The sequence below is a fragment of the Candoia aspera genome, chromosome 15, assembly GCF_035149785.1.
Source record: "Candoia aspera isolate rCanAsp1 chromosome 15, rCanAsp1.hap2, whole genome shotgun sequence".
NCBI lineage: Eukaryota > Metazoa > Chordata > Lepidosauria > Squamata > Boidae > Candoia > Candoia aspera.
Window position 1 is genome coordinate 8,469,026 of NC_086167.1, and position 16,119 is coordinate 8,485,144.

The 16,119-nt window shown below is 46.5% G+C and overlaps 1 protein-coding gene across 1 annotated transcript in view; it reads right to left on the reverse strand.

Annotated features, from left to right (window-relative positions):
* Positions 1–3,929, reverse strand: part of TESC (tescalcin) — a 34,476-nt gene extending 30,547 nt beyond the window's left edge. Inside the window, exon 1 of the mRNA XM_063315914.1 lies at positions 3,660–3,929. Within this exon, the coding sequence (XP_063171984.1) occupies positions 3,660–3,717 (58 nt within the window). The 5' untranslated portion in view covers positions 3,718–3,929. The remainder of the gene's footprint in view (positions 1–3,659) is intronic.
* Between the last annotated feature and the right edge of the window lie 12,190 nt (positions 3,930–16,119).

The following is a 16,119-nucleotide window of genomic DNA, read 5'->3' on the forward strand; positions in this document are numbered from 1 at the left end:
CTGTTTAAACACTAAAAATCATACTAGCCTCAAATACCTTAATGCATTTACTAGAACACTGAGGACTAGCAACCAAAACCAGTTACTAAACAAGGCATCAGCTACATCCTATAAACTATATTCTGGGACAGAAGTCAAATTGCATGCAAGTTACTACAGATTATCAATTTAAATGCCATACCTTAAAACCCACCAGTACCTGCCCATTTCACAGATGAGGAATACCGAGGCTGGAAAAATGAGAAGAAAGCGAGCCATGGCTGACAACTCTTTTCTTCCCTTGCTCCTATTAAAGCAAACCAGGGGAACTCTGAAAGAGTGACTGCCCCTCTCACAAACAAGCACCTCCAGGTGGCATACTGAGAGCTAAAAATAATCCATCAACGCATTAAAAATATTAAAAATCAACTAAAACAAAAAATAAAAGAAGAAGGGATATTAAAAATAAAGAGAGCCACCTCACTAGTTCACCCATCCCCTGGGATGCCCAGGCTTGCTGGCATAACCAGGTCTTGAGGGACCTCTGGAAGGTCAACAGTGCCAAGGCCAACCTGTCATGAGTACAGATGGTGAGCAGGAGGGGGCCCCTATCCAGGGGGAAAAATGCATGCGTGGTTTAGAGGCTTTGAACTTTCCTTAAAAGAAACTCAGAGCAGACCTGCCTTGAGTTTTGGGTTTATCTGTGTGGGTTTCCCACGCTCTTTCAGTTGGCAGGATTTTCTATTTACTAGTGTCCTGACTTAAGCAAAAAACCATGCTGAGACAAGAAATTAGTCTCTAGTGTTTATTAACTACTATAGTAGACAGAAAATCCTACCAAACTGAAGAAGCGTAGGAAACCGAGACAGATAAACCCCAAAACGCAAGGCGGATCTGCTCTGAAGGACAGTTCAAAGCCTCTAAACTATGCATGCATTTTCCCCCCTGGATAGGGGCCCCCTCCTGCTCACCATCTATACTCATAACAACTAGAGCTGTACAATAAACACTAGAGACCAAGTCACCGTCTCAGCGTGGTTCTATACTTTAAGACAGGACACAACCTCCTCTCGGGGAGGAGAAGGTTCCACAATTTTGCAGGGCAAAATTGGTTCCACACTTCCTCTGTGCCTTGCAAAGATCTTGAGGGTCAGATGGCTGAGCTGGTGGTCACTGAGAGGAGGACTGGGGAGGGCTTAAAAACTTCTCCCCCAATGATCTGTGGAGGTTTGCTACTGGGCTGCCCCACTGTGGGCTCTGTGGCTTATATTGGGGTATACAGTCAGCACCCAATCACGGTCACCACCCAAAACATGTTGAAAAGCTGCTGTTGAACTGTCACGTGTAGGGGGGCAGAGAGGGAAAATCATTGGCTGTAAGCACACGAATGGGGACTAATTCACTTAGGTTTGTTTTAATTCCACCAGAATTAGGCAAAAGCCAATTGACTAGGAGGCAACCCCCCTCCCCTTTGAGGTGCAACATTTGGCATGCCACTCAAAGATTACAGGTAGCCACTGCCCCCTCCCCACAAGTTTGAACAGCCAGCATTACTTGAAACCATGTTAGATGAAACTCTTCCAGCCTAGGCTGCTAAGCTCCACGCAACCACTAGATGGCAGGAAAGAGTGACAGGTTATCTGTTGCTCTTTGCTGCCATCTACAGGTTGTTGGTTGCCAAGACCTGCCAGGCCTGTTACAGAATCTGAACCTTAGTTTCTTTGGTCTCTGTTGTTTTACAGAGTTGCAAAGACTCCCCATTTTTCAGCCTCAGGAGCCTTTCCCAGGCAGGTCTGGGAATGCCAGCAACCAAGCTTGAATCTTGGTCAATCGTCTTCAGCCTGGTCTATATTGGTGTTCCAGGACCTGGTGCTTTCAGCTTCCAGTCTCCCCAGCCTGAAACTTCCAACTTGGGGCAGACGGGCCCATCCTAAATGATCAGAGCCTTCTAGGTTGACCCCACCCCCCCTCATCCGGAGATACAGCAATGAAGCTGGCATTTTTTGCACACAATTCAGACGCTCGGCCTTTAGTGCCCTATCTGAAAACTTGCATTTGCTGTCCTAGTGGGTGGCAGTCAGTTGTTGTTGTTTTTTAAAGCTTTCAAAATGTCTTTCAAAGGAGAAGTACATTTGGGAGGAATTTGCACAGGTTCAGGTCCTTCTTTAGTGACATGATTTTTTATATGATTTCTATAGCTGCCTACCAGTGACTCTGGGCAACTTGCAAGATTAAAACACAACCCACCACATGAGGGCCAAGGAGCCTGTGGGAATGTCCTTTTGTTCCCCCACCACTTGGCAGCTTCTCCGACTTTCAACGCTGCCGTTTAATTCCCAAATAAAACTTTTCCCAGGGGGTTTTTACAGCTTGGAAACTCTGCCGGACAGAACCAGTCCATTAGACAGCGAGCCGTCCGACGAACCCGAGGGGTGGCTCAGAAAGCACCATTAGCAAGAACAGTCCCTTGACTACCTCCAGCCACCACAAAACTGCTCCAAATTTCTCTCAAGAGAAATCAAGGAGGATTTCAAAAGCACCCTGAGGCCAAGAGCCAACTCTGGAGAAACTAAAGAGTTTCACTTGGCAGTCTTTTCTAGGGTGCAGCCGCGGCTATTTCACTAACGTATCAGCCGCTGTGGGTGGAAAGTTTAACAGAAACGAGAGCTGCCTTTGAAAATGAAAGCATTTGATCAATCAGAACAAATCAGTCCTTCCTTTCAGAAGGAGGAGGGCAAGAGGATGCAGCCCAACTGTTGGTACAAAAGAGGCAGCAAATTAAATATGCTTTCTGACCCTTTCCAACCTCGGCTGTTAAGAAGCTGGGCGTCTCTCACCAACACAACTGCCCCCTCCCTCGTGTTTCCTATTTCTTAATTCCAGGGCTGTAGGGCAGCATGATCGCTCAGGCTTGTTTCCAGGAGGAACACGATCGAGAGCTGCTGCAAAATGGTGCAAGGTAGACTGCTCCTGTCCTTGGTGCCAGCCAGCCGCGCCATTCTCCCCTCTTGGTTGGCCCCCCTTCCGTGATCCCTGAGTTTTCTCGCTCGCCCCTGCCCTATTTCAACTTCACCTTTCCTCCCTGCCTTGCAATTTCTTTTCTAACGACTTTTCTTTTTCATTCGGGTTGCAAGCACTTCTGCGAAATCCAGGGTTTCCCTGAAAACCTTCCGACCCCTCTCCCCTTTGTCCTGGCGATGCTTCTCCCGGCCTCCTGAGGATCCGACCTGTCTGCAAAGAGTGAGTTTTCCGAAGTGGAAAGTTCCATCTCCGGGGCGAGACCCAAAAAAAAAAAGAGCTTTGAAAGGCCGCCACTCAGAGACGGCTTCGAGGTCTGTGGACAGGAAGGGCTGAGCCTGAAGATCCCCTAAACGAACTTCCCCAAAAGGGCAGAAGGGACGGACGCCGCTTTCGAAAGCCCTCTCGGTTGCAGAAAGGGGGATCAGGAGGAGGGCCAAGTCGCCCCGGCTGCCAGCCCGCGCTCCTTGCCCCCCAAGCCCACCCCAAGCGCCCTTGGGGAGGCTCGCGGAGCCCAGCAAGGCTGCAGGAGAGAATGACAGAGGCGGCGGCGGCGGCATCCTCCTCCTCCCGGGCGGCGGAAGGAAAAAGTCACCACGCGCAGAGGACGCGAAAGTCAAACCCAGGGAGGGGGAGACGCCGCCGGGGAACTCCGTACTCACAGCCGGTCTTGTGGGCGAGCTCCTGGGTCCCCTCCGGCATCGAGTGGAAAGAGCCCATGCCTCGGCTGCGGGCGGGTACCAGCTGGACCAGGGCTGGGGAGGGCGGAGGGCCAGGCAGCAGGGCAAGTTAGGGATGCGGGGCGGCGGCGCATGGACCCCGGAGGGCTGGAGCAGGGCGCCCACAGTCCCGCTTCGCTGCAGCGGCGGAGTTTAAATCTGGAGGAAGCATGAAGACTAATTACAATATCCAGAGAGAGAGAGAAGAGGAGGAGGAGGAGGAGGAGGAAGGAAGAAAAGAAGGCTCCCTCCGGGTCCCAAAGCCTGCCCGTTGCTCAGACGCACCACAGCGCGGAAGCTGTGCCAGTTTTCTACACGGCCTCCCCCTCCGCGTGCCTCGCCTGGGGAATGCCACTTTTTTCCATCGGTCCATCTCCCCCTGGGGAGACCGCCGTAGTAACGAGTAAACAACATTTGCATCCGTTGCAAAGTCGGGAAGAGGGGAATTAGCCGACGCGTTTCTTTTGGGGGAAGCATTTTCAAGTCGGCACGGGAGGGGGAGGATGGTCGGGCTACCAGCCCCGACCCCCTCAAGAAGAGGAAACTCCGGTCCATTAGCTCACCAAGTACCCAATGCTCTTCTCCAAGCTCTCTTGCTGCTAGTAAATCATGATTAATTAATAACAGGAATTGGAGGCTGCCCAGAGTTGGCCTAGCCACCCCGGAAAAGAAACAGCTTCTCTTGCCCCTGGAGCATGGAAGGTGGAGGAATGAGACCAGCTCTGAACACAGCTAGAGTTGGGCATATTTGTCCTGTAAGAAAGGAGACATGTGATCTTGGCATGAGATAGCAAAATGGAATGTGTTGGGAGTTGCTTCGATGTCCTTTCTCTAAGAGGTTGGGAGATTACAGACCCTCATTTCATGAGATTTTGGTGATGGCCATCAGTTTGCAGGAAATTGTGACAAACGGGGGCATCACTGGCATCTCATCCTATTGGCTATACAGGACCTCTTGAGAGCAGAGGTTCAGATGATGCTTTGGCAGTGATATCCTGCTTGCCAACTGCCCAGAAGCCCCTGGCCACAGTGTAAAAAGGAAGCCATGGATTGGGTCTGGCAGGGAGAGCATCTTGTCCATGGGAGAACACCAGAAGAACGTTGGGATGTGGTCTCCTGTAACAGCCAGGAGACCACACCTCCAGATCAGAACTTCAGAACCAGGATGGAGCCTGTGCTTGTATATTAGAACTTGGGGTAACCCAACAAAGCCAACTGTCAGTAGACTGGGCTCCAAAAAGAGGAGACCCTTTGTGCAGGGCAGGGATAGCACCACCTGGCTTTAGACCAGGGAAGGTAGAAGCATTCAATCTGGAGTTATTAGTCATAACTGCATCTTGGATCTTTCATAGGCAAAGGGAGTAAAAATGGTGCTGAAAACTAATTCCCAGAAAGCAACATCTAGGCAGATTGATCACTTTGGGGCTTGAGTTGTGGCCTTCCCTAAGACATCTGCTTCCCATGTAACCACGAGAATCAGAAGCCCGTGTTAAGACCTGGCTGGTTTATGGTTCCTTGAAGCATCTGGAAGGCTGCCGACCTTGAGTAACCTAGTGGCTTAAGAACCCTGAACATCACAAGGGGGTTGTGATGGGGGAAGGCAAGCACATCAGTGCTCCTTCTGAATGTAGCCACGGGGCATCCAAATGTAAAGCCTTTGAGAATTACGAGCCAGCAGATGAATATTGAGGCTTCATAGACACAGGGATGGGGGGGCTGTGGCGAAGGAAAGATGGAAAAACACTTCCATTTCTTACTTGCAGAGGTAAGCAGCTCTCCTGACCAGAAACTGCTTTTTAATTTAATTTTGCAAATTGCTTTGCCACAGGGTGCATTTACCGAGAGACAAGGCTGAACATTTGGGGGAAGGCGTTCGCTTGGCACACAATGTTAAGCCAACCAGTGCACTGAACTCTCTCTCAGGTCTTCATGTGTTCCTCAAAAAGAGAGGAAGACAGCAAGAGGGGAGAGGATTTTGTAGGAAAAAGACACAGGGAGCCCCAGGGGCAGCAAAAATGGATGTAGGGGGACCGAACAGCCTACCAATTGCCTCTCCCTGGTGGAGAGGCCTAGTTCTCATGCCGTTAAGTTAAGGAGGAGGTGAGTCATTATACAACAAATGTCAACAACGAAAGACGTTTGATGGTGTAGCCAATTCACTGACTGGGGATCTCCAAAAAGTCTTGGGAAGGCCAAAGCAGAAAGATGCTCATTGATTCAAATGCTCCTATCCACTGGGCAAGAAGGCAATTCAACAAGGAAAGGATCAGAAGCCCATGGCCACTGACTTCTCCATTCCTGGTCCAAAAGTCCCCCTTGAATTCCACTCCTATAATTGCATGAAAGGGACAGACATAGAGGTAGAAAATCAGTCTAATTTTTTTTTCCCTTCTCTTCAGTTTTTCCTTTTTCGAAACAAACAAAAACCTCTTAGCAAGCTGCATTGGCAGCTCACCCTAGCAAACATTTAAACATCCCCCAGAGCCAAGGAACCCACACAAAAATCAAGGATGGGGATGATTTATCCGGCATGCTCCCTGACCTCCAAAAGGAAAACAACCCAGAAACTCTAAGCGCTTCATTTAAAGAGAAGAATTGAGGAGGGAAACTTTAAAGTGAAGATGCGATGAATTAACTGGGGAGACAAACAGCTTAATTTTGGAGGGGGGGCAGCACTCACTTTTCATGGCACTGAGTCTTTCTTGCAACTGCTGTTCTTGGAAATAAAACACACCATTTCAGGAGAACCCCAAGAAGGGAAGCAGAAGATCCAGAACATTCCCCTTGTGACTCATCCTTTGGCTTCACACCTGGTTGTCTGGAGGGAACACTGGTACATATTGTAGGTGGTGCAAAAATTGCACAAAGGCAGCTTGGCAGGAAAAGAGCTGGAACAGCATCCTTTTTCACGGGAAGACAACGAACTCTTTAAGGAGGCCATCAGAAGACAGTCCTCAGTTTTAACACCCACACCTCTGGATTCACCAGGAGTCAAAACTCAACTCAAAGGAGATTTTACCTTTCAAGACGGAGAGCCCTAGCAATCAAGGGCCTTGCAAAGCTTGGACATTAAACTGGACAGAAACAATGCACTTTGTTCACAGCCCTCCTGACTATGGTGAGATGACACATTGTTTGATCTGGATTATAGCAATCCTTTCTAAGTGTTCAGTTATAGCTAGAAATCAATGACAGGGGCAGAATGTTGGCTTTGGATGCAAAATTGTATCATCAGGTAAGGCTGGAAAAATTCTCCTTTAATAAAGAGACAAAGTTGATGTGCGGCACATGGAGAATTGTTGCATCTGAGTTGTGCATGAATATGAGTCAGCCAAGAGTCAGGGGACATTCATATGTCTCTTTTCTTATCTGAATGATATCTAAGCTATGACCTTTTCCGACAGATGCACTACATTAAAGCAGTATCACGACCTCCTAGTCTACCCTGAGTTCCCCAACTAAAAGAAATATCTGGGATTGGAAAAGCTGGGCTTAGCAGCCATACTAACTCCCCCAATTCCCCCAGTTTAACAAAACTCAGAGTAAATTAAAACGCCTGAATGCATCAACTCCTGGTCCAACCTCTGTGACGATTATCTGATGTGGCAAGGTTGGCCATCTCACAGCGGTGACTCTAGGCCAGTGTTTCTCAACCTTGGCCCCTTTAAGCTGGGTGGACTTCACAGCTGGCTGGGGAATTCTGGTAATTGAAGCCCACCCAGCTTAAAGGGGCCAAGGTTGAGAAACACTGCTCTAGGCCATGCAGAGGATGAAAACAAACAAAAAAATCCCACCAGGAACAGAATATACGAAATAAAGGACCCCAATACTGATCCAAAATAATATAACACACCCCCAGGATCTAAAAACACACCACCACCACCCAATAAATCCATAAACAGGATTGGACTAATCTCCTGGTCCAAATGCCTGGAGGAACTTCCAGGTCTTTAATGCCGTACAAAAGGGGTTGGGGCCATCTGGATCTTGGAGGAGGGGGGTGCTGTTCCATAGGGCAGGCGCCATGCCATAGAAAGCAAGGATCTCCATCATGGACCCCAGAAGCCACCATACTTAGGACCATTCTAGACTGCCTAACTGTTCCCCATCTTGAATTGTTGACCCATCTTGTACAGTCTGCATGCAGATGGTGAAACCTTTGCTTGATGTTCTCAATAATAATATTGATGCAATGCTGCCAGAAGCCTGCAAGAAAAAGCCTGCAGGACATCATTCCAGAACATGGTGCCAGCAGGCCTAATGCGCCAGTGGGCTGTGGCTGGACAAGGTGCCAAGCAGCTTATGGTCAGTGACTAGACCGCAGCAGCAATGCAGTGGCTGCACACCATGTCTTGAGAGAAATAAACTGCAAGGCAGTCCAGTAAAAATCCTGGTCAGCCAGGGCCTGGGCCCCTGGGGAAATTTTGCAAGGCAAAAGGATCCAGCAAAAGGAAAGGAAATTGTTTCAAGCTTTGATGGTTTCCCTGCCAGGGAGGGGCAGACAAGAACACCAATCACCAACAGAGTAGTAACAACTCCAAGTGGATAACTAAAAACTTGACAGAGTACCTTTAAGCAGAGGAAAATTTGAAGGAGCCTGGTAGTGCTTTTCTAACACATTTTATGAAAAGGCAGAAGCTTTCACGAGCTGTGAGATCTGATGTTTTAATATTTCTCCATCGGAAAAGGCGCTACCAGATTCCTCCTGATGTTCAGCTACAGCAGATTAACATGGCTCTCCTCCTACCATTTTTAACAGAAGGGACCCCCAAATGCCTGGAATCTGGCGGTCTCCTGCTGTGTTCCTTTCGCACGCACACCATCCTCTCCCTTCCCCTCGCATCCAACTAGAGCACCATTAAAAAGCAATCTTGCGCACTAAGAACATTCACAGATGAGCAAGAAGTCCTTGGCCACGCCGTCAAAACATGGAGCCCTGCACAGAAATGGCGGCGGCGGCGGGGGGCACTCTGAGACTTAACAACACTAGGGCAAAGGAAGTTTTGTGGGAAAGTTCAAGGTGAACAGGTCCAGCCTTTTGTGGCTGATGATCTAAAGCAGTGTTTCTCAACTTTGGCAACCTTCAGATGTGTGGACTTCAACTCCCAGAATTCCCCAGCCAGCCAAGGTTGAGAAACACTGGTCTAAAGGCATTTTGACAGGGAAGGAGTCTGGAATCATGATCTCGCTGGGGACCTTGGAGATGGCAAATGATCCTTGCAATCCTGTTCTTTCCTTCCTGGGCCCTCTTTTATCTATCACACACAGGCTTGTGACATGCACACTTCCTGCACTGGTCTCTTATCAGCAAACACTCCCCAGCTCCCCCCAAGCACCGGGGGAAAATTCTGCACGTAGGAAAAACATTCCACTGGGGCCTCCTTGCGCAAGTCTATTCATGGTCACGGCGAGCACTACGCTTCACCAACCCTTGCAGGGAAAAAAGGCTCCCAGAAATAAGATTTAAAATCAACCTAAAAATGTAACAAAGCTTCGGCATAGAGATAGCAGAACGCTTGGGATGTCAAACGAGGACTGGGGACACGCCGGTTGCAAATCTTCCAGGTCCCTGAACGCTTCAGGCGACCTTGGGCCTGGCTGCCAGAGCAACCTTGCAAGACTGTTGTGAGGAAGCTTTAAAAAAAAAGGGTGGGGGAACCCAGAATCAGGCTGCCATCTTGAGCTTCTTAGCTGAGAAAACTGGGCAAATTAAACACAATGTTTTGGAGGGGAAAAGAAACAAATCAACCCAAACACTCCAATTTCTCCAACAGCAGCAGATGAAACAAGGCAGGGGCCAAAAAAAGGCTCATTGCACTGTCCCTTTTGCACTCTCTCCCCACACTGCAAGGTGTTGGTCAAAATAAACTTGCCCCTTGAGTTGGCTCCAAGCAACCAATAAATGCTGGCTAGTTTTGCCCTAACCAGTTTCTGCAAAACACCACAGGGTAGCTCTGACATTAAGAGACCCCCAAAGAAGTAAAATTGGGGGAACTCACCTCCAGAAGTTCTCCAAGCCCGCATAAGGCAGGAAATGCACATTTGCTTAAAAAAAATGGCCACAGGAAGACCCAAAAATCCACAGGTGCTGCTGAGCAAGGTGGAAAAGGTTAAAATTAACCCCTTAGCTGCCAAGCAGCAGCAGCAGCACCACCATTCCTGGCTTTTAAAGAAACAGCAAGCTTTTCACAACCTGCTCTTACATGCCTGTTTTGAAACTATCTTTTATCGGAGTCCTGTAAAGTCTAAGTGAACTTCCAGAAAAGAAAATTAACTTTATGTATCTATCAAATTTATTCCCCACCCATCTCACTCAGAAAGTGACTCTGGGTGGTTTTATTTTTTTCCCCCTCTTCCAACTGCTCCTGTTTTTTTCTTTGCTGCTCGAGCAAAGCTTCAAGCAGGCCTATGCTTTGTTAGACAAACAGGCTAGAAATAATAACTGCAAAGCGACTTCTGGCTAGAAGAATTATTCAGAGGAGGGTAGAATAAGGAAATTCATGCAATGAGAGGCATGTTCGGAGAACCACACGCAGACAGGAAAGTGAAGTTTGGGATTCTGGAAGTGTATGGCATCTGGGGGGGTGGACGCTTAATGTCTCCTGAAAAATCTGATGCAGGAGTTTTATATTCTGTGTTATGTAACTGGAAGGGGTCAGGCTCTGCGCTTGGATGATGCAAAACCTGTACTTCTGTAAATAAATGCAATTATTACTGCATGGCTGGGAGGCTGCAGCCATTTCCTCTGCAGCAGAGAAACCTGTATGAATGGAAAGGGCCCTCTTAATAAGAAAGGGAAAGTTACTCCTAGGGAGTCTCAGCCTGTGGCTGATCTGGACTGGGCCTGGATACTAATAGGGTCAGCCCCAGGTAGCTCTTAAATGGCTTGCAAGAGCATCACTTCTGTATCTTTGGCAAGCAAATAGCCTAGATGGGTCTATGGTCCATTTTTTTTACTGCTAGCAAACCTGTTTCCAAAAGGATAATGGAACAAGGCTTCAAATGGAGGGAGTCTGGAAGCTCACAGAAATAACCTTGCAGGATAGCCTGGGGAATAGCATGCTGGCTGGGGAATTCTGGGAGTTGAAGTCCACATACCTTAAAGTGGCCAAGTTTGACAAAAGGCTGTTCTACAGCTTTTATGGATGTTTTGCTGAAAGTGGGGGGAAAAATAATGACATGGCGATTTCTGGATTTGCTGATTAAAAACGGTTGAATATGGGATGGAGGGGAACTATGTGATATAAACTTAGAGAGGGAAGAGGGATAAGAAGTTTGTTTGTAACTGCTATAAAGAAGATAGGAAGTCACTTAATTATCTTTTTTTATGTGTATTGTCCCCCATCCTTCTTCTATCTTTTTTTCCCTAACTTTATATATCTTTTCATGTTTATCTTTTACTTATATAAAAATCTTCAGTAAAAATTGTATTAAAAAGGAAAAAAAGAAAAAAAGAAAAGAAAAACACTGCTCTGCAGCTACCCTCTTCAGCAAGGGATTGGGACTGTGATGTGAAAAAATGGTAAGCCTCTGGGACAAGATGGGTGGGGTGTTGTTAAAACACTTTCCTGCCATATTCAAGGCACCAGCAGCAACGGTAGCCCAGGACTGGCCTTTTGGAAGCTGAAAATCCAGGGCTTCTCCCAGCAGAATGAATGAGCAAATACATGACCCATGCACACTGAAAGTGGGGTGATCTGAATCCTAATGGGTGCAACTTCTGGAAAACAAGGGGCGAGAAGATCAAATGTAGGAAGATCTTCCCAGTTGAGCCCAAGCCTTGCTGCCAATGAACTTCCCTTGGGAATAGAGCCAACCGGTTCATTTGCTTCCTGTCCTCAAGTCCTGGGTTCATCCCCTGGATCTGTTGAATCACTGTTTACTGAAATCGCAATTGGCTGGGTTCTATCACAAGATGAAACCATCAAAAATCCTTTTAGTATGTTCTGTGAACCAGGTCAATATACATTTAACTTGTAAGGATAGAGCAACTGAAAGGCTTAACACAGGTTATGTCATGCTTTGTTTAGAGAAGGCTTACTGAATAAACCACAACTGGTTGGGTTCACACAGGATGTTAAACCAGGAACCCAAGTTGATAAACCAAAATGGCCAGCCATAAATACAACCCCCCCCATTTAACAAATGTGGTGAATCAGGCCAAAATGCATATTAAGATGGCTTAAGAAGATGGCAGCCTAGAGGTCTATCACCACCTACCACTTCAAGCCTGAAGACAGAACGCTCAACTCAACACAAGGATGAATCTAAAACTTACTTTTTTTCCCACATGAAAACAGTACAGCTGTAGGAGAAAAGCAAGTTATCTATTTAGGTTCACACCTTGTGCAAAGCCAAAATCCACGTTCTTCAAAGCACAAAGCCTGGGCTAGTGCGTTACACCAAGGCAAACAGCGTGGTCTATGTGCCCCACGCACAGTTATTACGGAGTATGCCCAGGACTAACAGAACGAGACAGGGCCGATCGGAAAAGCAGCTTAAAAACCCGTCTGTCTGTCTACGGAAGAGAGGCAGAAGAACCCCCATCCTTCTTAGTTCTTTCCCATTTTGCTTAAATGCACCCTTGGCTTTATCAGCCCCGGCTCACAGACGGCCCAGGTCTATTAAATCACAACGAGCCACTTTCCTGATGTCACTCCAAGCCACTGCGTTTGGCCTGATCCAAGCTGTTCTTGAAAGCCTCTTAATGATCTACCTAAACCGGCCTGGCACATCCTGATGCTCTCATCGAGACAGTAACAATTAGACCCAACGATTACTTTCTGGGGAGACAAGGCAGGCCAGGCAGACAAGCCTTTAGCGTGCAGGAGACAGACCGGCTTACCGACCTTTCAAAGCTTGATGGAAAAGAACAAGGACCTGGTCACGAATATTCATAATCTTGACCCTGCGGGTCAATTCATACACTTCACAGCTGCGCGTGCAAAGAATCGCAAAACTGGAAGCGAGTAGGAAGCCCTCGCGTTCAGCCTCCTGCTCAGGGCGAGAATTCAAATTAAAAACCTCTGCTTGGACCCACCCAGCAAATTGGAACTAGATTGTCTTGAACTCTCTTACCGTTAGGAACTTTTGATCTCATGTTCAGCCACAAATTGCCTTTTTGTAGATGAAATCCATTAGTGTTTCCTACGCTCTAGGACAAAAAAAACAAACCAAACCAACCCCAAAACAGGTCTTGACTTCCTTCAGAGAAGTGCTACATCTCCCACCCCTCGTTCTGCTCTTCTCGAGAATTATTATTATTATTATTATTTATTAAATTTATATCACCGCCCATCTCCCCCAATGGGGGACTCTGGGCGGTTTACAATAAAATGACACTAAAAACATAACCATCTAAAAAATTACCATTAAAATGTACCCAATTTCTTCAATCTTCCTTTATTTCCAATCCCTACGACTTTCTGAGTGCACTTTCCAGTTGCTCTCAATCTTTTTGAAAATGTGGTACAGGTAGTCCTCACTTAACAACCATTTGTTTAGTGATGGTTCAGACTTAACGACAGGGCAGAAAAAACCAACTTGTGACCAGTCCTCACACTTATGACCGGTGCAGCGGTCACGCAATCATGATTTGGGCGCTTGGCAACCAGTTCACATTTATGACCGATGTAGCATCCTGTGGTCATGTGATTGCCATTTTCAACTTTCTTGGCCAGCTTCTGGCAAGCAGAATCAATGGGGAACCACATGCTTTGCTTAACAACCACTTGGTTCACTTAATGCCTGCAGTGATTTATTTAACCACCACCACAAAAAGGTTGTAAAATCGGGCCAGATTCACTTAATGACTACTTTGCTTAGCAACCAAAATTCAGTCCCAATTGTGGTAGTTAAGTGAGAACTACCTGTACCCAGAACTGGGCATTGTACTTAAGCTGGGTCTGTTAAATGTGGAATGTAAGGGAACTGTTACTCCCCGTGGTTTGGAAATCGAGCCGGTTTTTGTTTTGGCAGCCACATTTCACTGCTGACTCATGTTTAGCTTGTCATCAACCAGAACTCAAAGCTACGGCTGTTTAAGGCTCAATCAAAGTTGTCTAGAAAATGTCAGTGTTAATTTCAAAGCAATTTTAATGACATTGAAATGAGCTGCTTTGATTCACAGCTCAGCCTGGGGGAAGAGTGTGCAAAGGACACCGGAGACAGCCATTTTTACAGGAGGTCTTAATAGTCATTTCCAAAGCTGATTGTAAGATGGGCTTCCGAATGCCCCACCACCCATCCCGCCCCACAGCAACCCCCCTTTTCTCCTAAGCGACTCTCCTTCTGCAGTGCAGACTCTAATGATGACTTAAACATCTGGGAATAGCTGGGGGGCAAGAGGAAGATGATTCTGTATCCCACACATACATATTCCTTGGGTTTGTAAATGTTGCTCTACAGCTTCAGATGCAATCAGGCCACATTCAGCTGCGACTATTTGCTATGATGGCTAAATGCGAAGATTAATCAACCAAAACATCCACTGATTAAATTGTAAAGGCTGTTTTTCAGCAGCAAGGATGCAACGTTGAGGACGCAGAAATAATTTGAGGGCATGCTTCTCCTGGCATGATCCTGGAAAAAGTAGTTTAAAAAAATGGGGGGGGGATCTGTAATTTTTGGCCTAGTGATATCTGTTGCTTATTTACATGTAACCTTATAGGAGAAGGCAGGGCACGTAGTGGTTAAAATATCGGACGATTACTGGAGAAACCAAGGATCAAGTCATGGAAGTTCAGCAGATAACCTTGGGCTGGATGCTACTTGGTAGCCCATCCTAACCCACAGAGTTACTGTAAGGATTACACAATGGAAGGAGCACAAATCACACAGCCTTGAATTCTAAGAGGAAAAGCAGAATATAAATCTAATACAGTACATAACATTTATTTCTGAAAGGCTGGGAGTACTGCGTGGACCGACTTAAAATATAACCGACTGGTTTGTCCGTCAGCTGTTGGGAAAGCAAATGGTTAGCTGGGCGCAAGTGACTAGGCCCTTACCTGTGGCTCCCTGAATTATCTGGCAGGGGCTACGCAGAAACCAAAGAGTCAAAATAAATAAACTGCTGGATTCAATCCTGAGAAGGTAACCCAGAACACAAGGTTAGATATATCTATGGTGGACAGATCATCGTGATTATTAAAATGATCAATTCTAAAAACAAGAGGGAAAGTTTGAGACTTCCATACCTGAAATCTGAACCCCCCGAGGGACCTGGTTGGCCACTGCAGAAACAATGTTGTCATCGATCCAGCAGGCCTACTCTTGGCTCCTCTGGGTTCAACCTCTTGCTAATATACCGGGGAGTAAGTCTCCCTAAACTCAATGGGCCACATTTCCAAGTATAAGCTTTAAAGACCAAGTAACAGCCTTACTTCTATTTTTTTTTTTAACGCGTGGTTTCATGGATACAGCCAATTTAGCTGCTCTCATGGAATCCAGGGTCAATTCTTTTGAGACTTGGCCCCAGAGCTTATTTTCAGGAGCAGAGTGCAGGTTGGGAATATGAAGCAATTGACTGGGGAAAAAAAAAAGCGGCTAGGAATGTGCAAAATGTTCTCTTTTTAACAGAAGGGCTGAGAGCTTTTCCAGAACAGTTGGGATTTGGTGGCAAGACCGACAGAAAGAAGAATTAATCCCAGACTGGCTTGAAGCCAAGAACCTTTCCCCCCCCCCCTTTAGAAAAATATCACCGTTATGCATCATTACAAGAAGTACTGTTTGAGTCAGTGACAGTCACTTCAAATGTTCCTAACAATTACCATGCAAGTATTCGAATTTCATAAATTGGTAATCACAGCTATAAAGGATTTTTTATGAGTACGACATCCCATTGATTTCTGCCTCACTCAAAAACAGAAAACGCCCAAGAAAAGAAATTTTATGTTATAAAGGGTATTGCATACAGTCATAAGCTGATAATGCTGACATTTTATTCTAGAAATACCACCAAGTGCTTGGTGGGGGAGGGCAGGGAGGGAACAGAACCCTACATTTGTAACTCTCCTAAAAATAAATAGTGCATTTTATGATCAAAACCGCACACAGTATTGGTGAGCTGTACGGATTCTACTTCTGAAATACCTTCAAAATGCTTGAAGATAAACAGATGTATTTATGTAGCACCTTTCATATGAAGGAGAAATTCCAAGCACTTTAGGAAAAAAAAAAAAAAAAAGTTCAGGAGGAGGGAGGTATGGCAGGCAAGCATCAGACCCGCAACAACCCAGAGCGGGAAATTAAAACGTTTCAGATCGAGGTCATCTGACCTGGGATAACATGGGACCCACAGCCAGCTGCAGGCTAAAGGTTGCAGGTTGAGGCAGATTCATTGGTCATTTCCCAGTTGCAGGATCTTTCGGACAACAAGAGGGATTGTGTATTGCTAAAAATT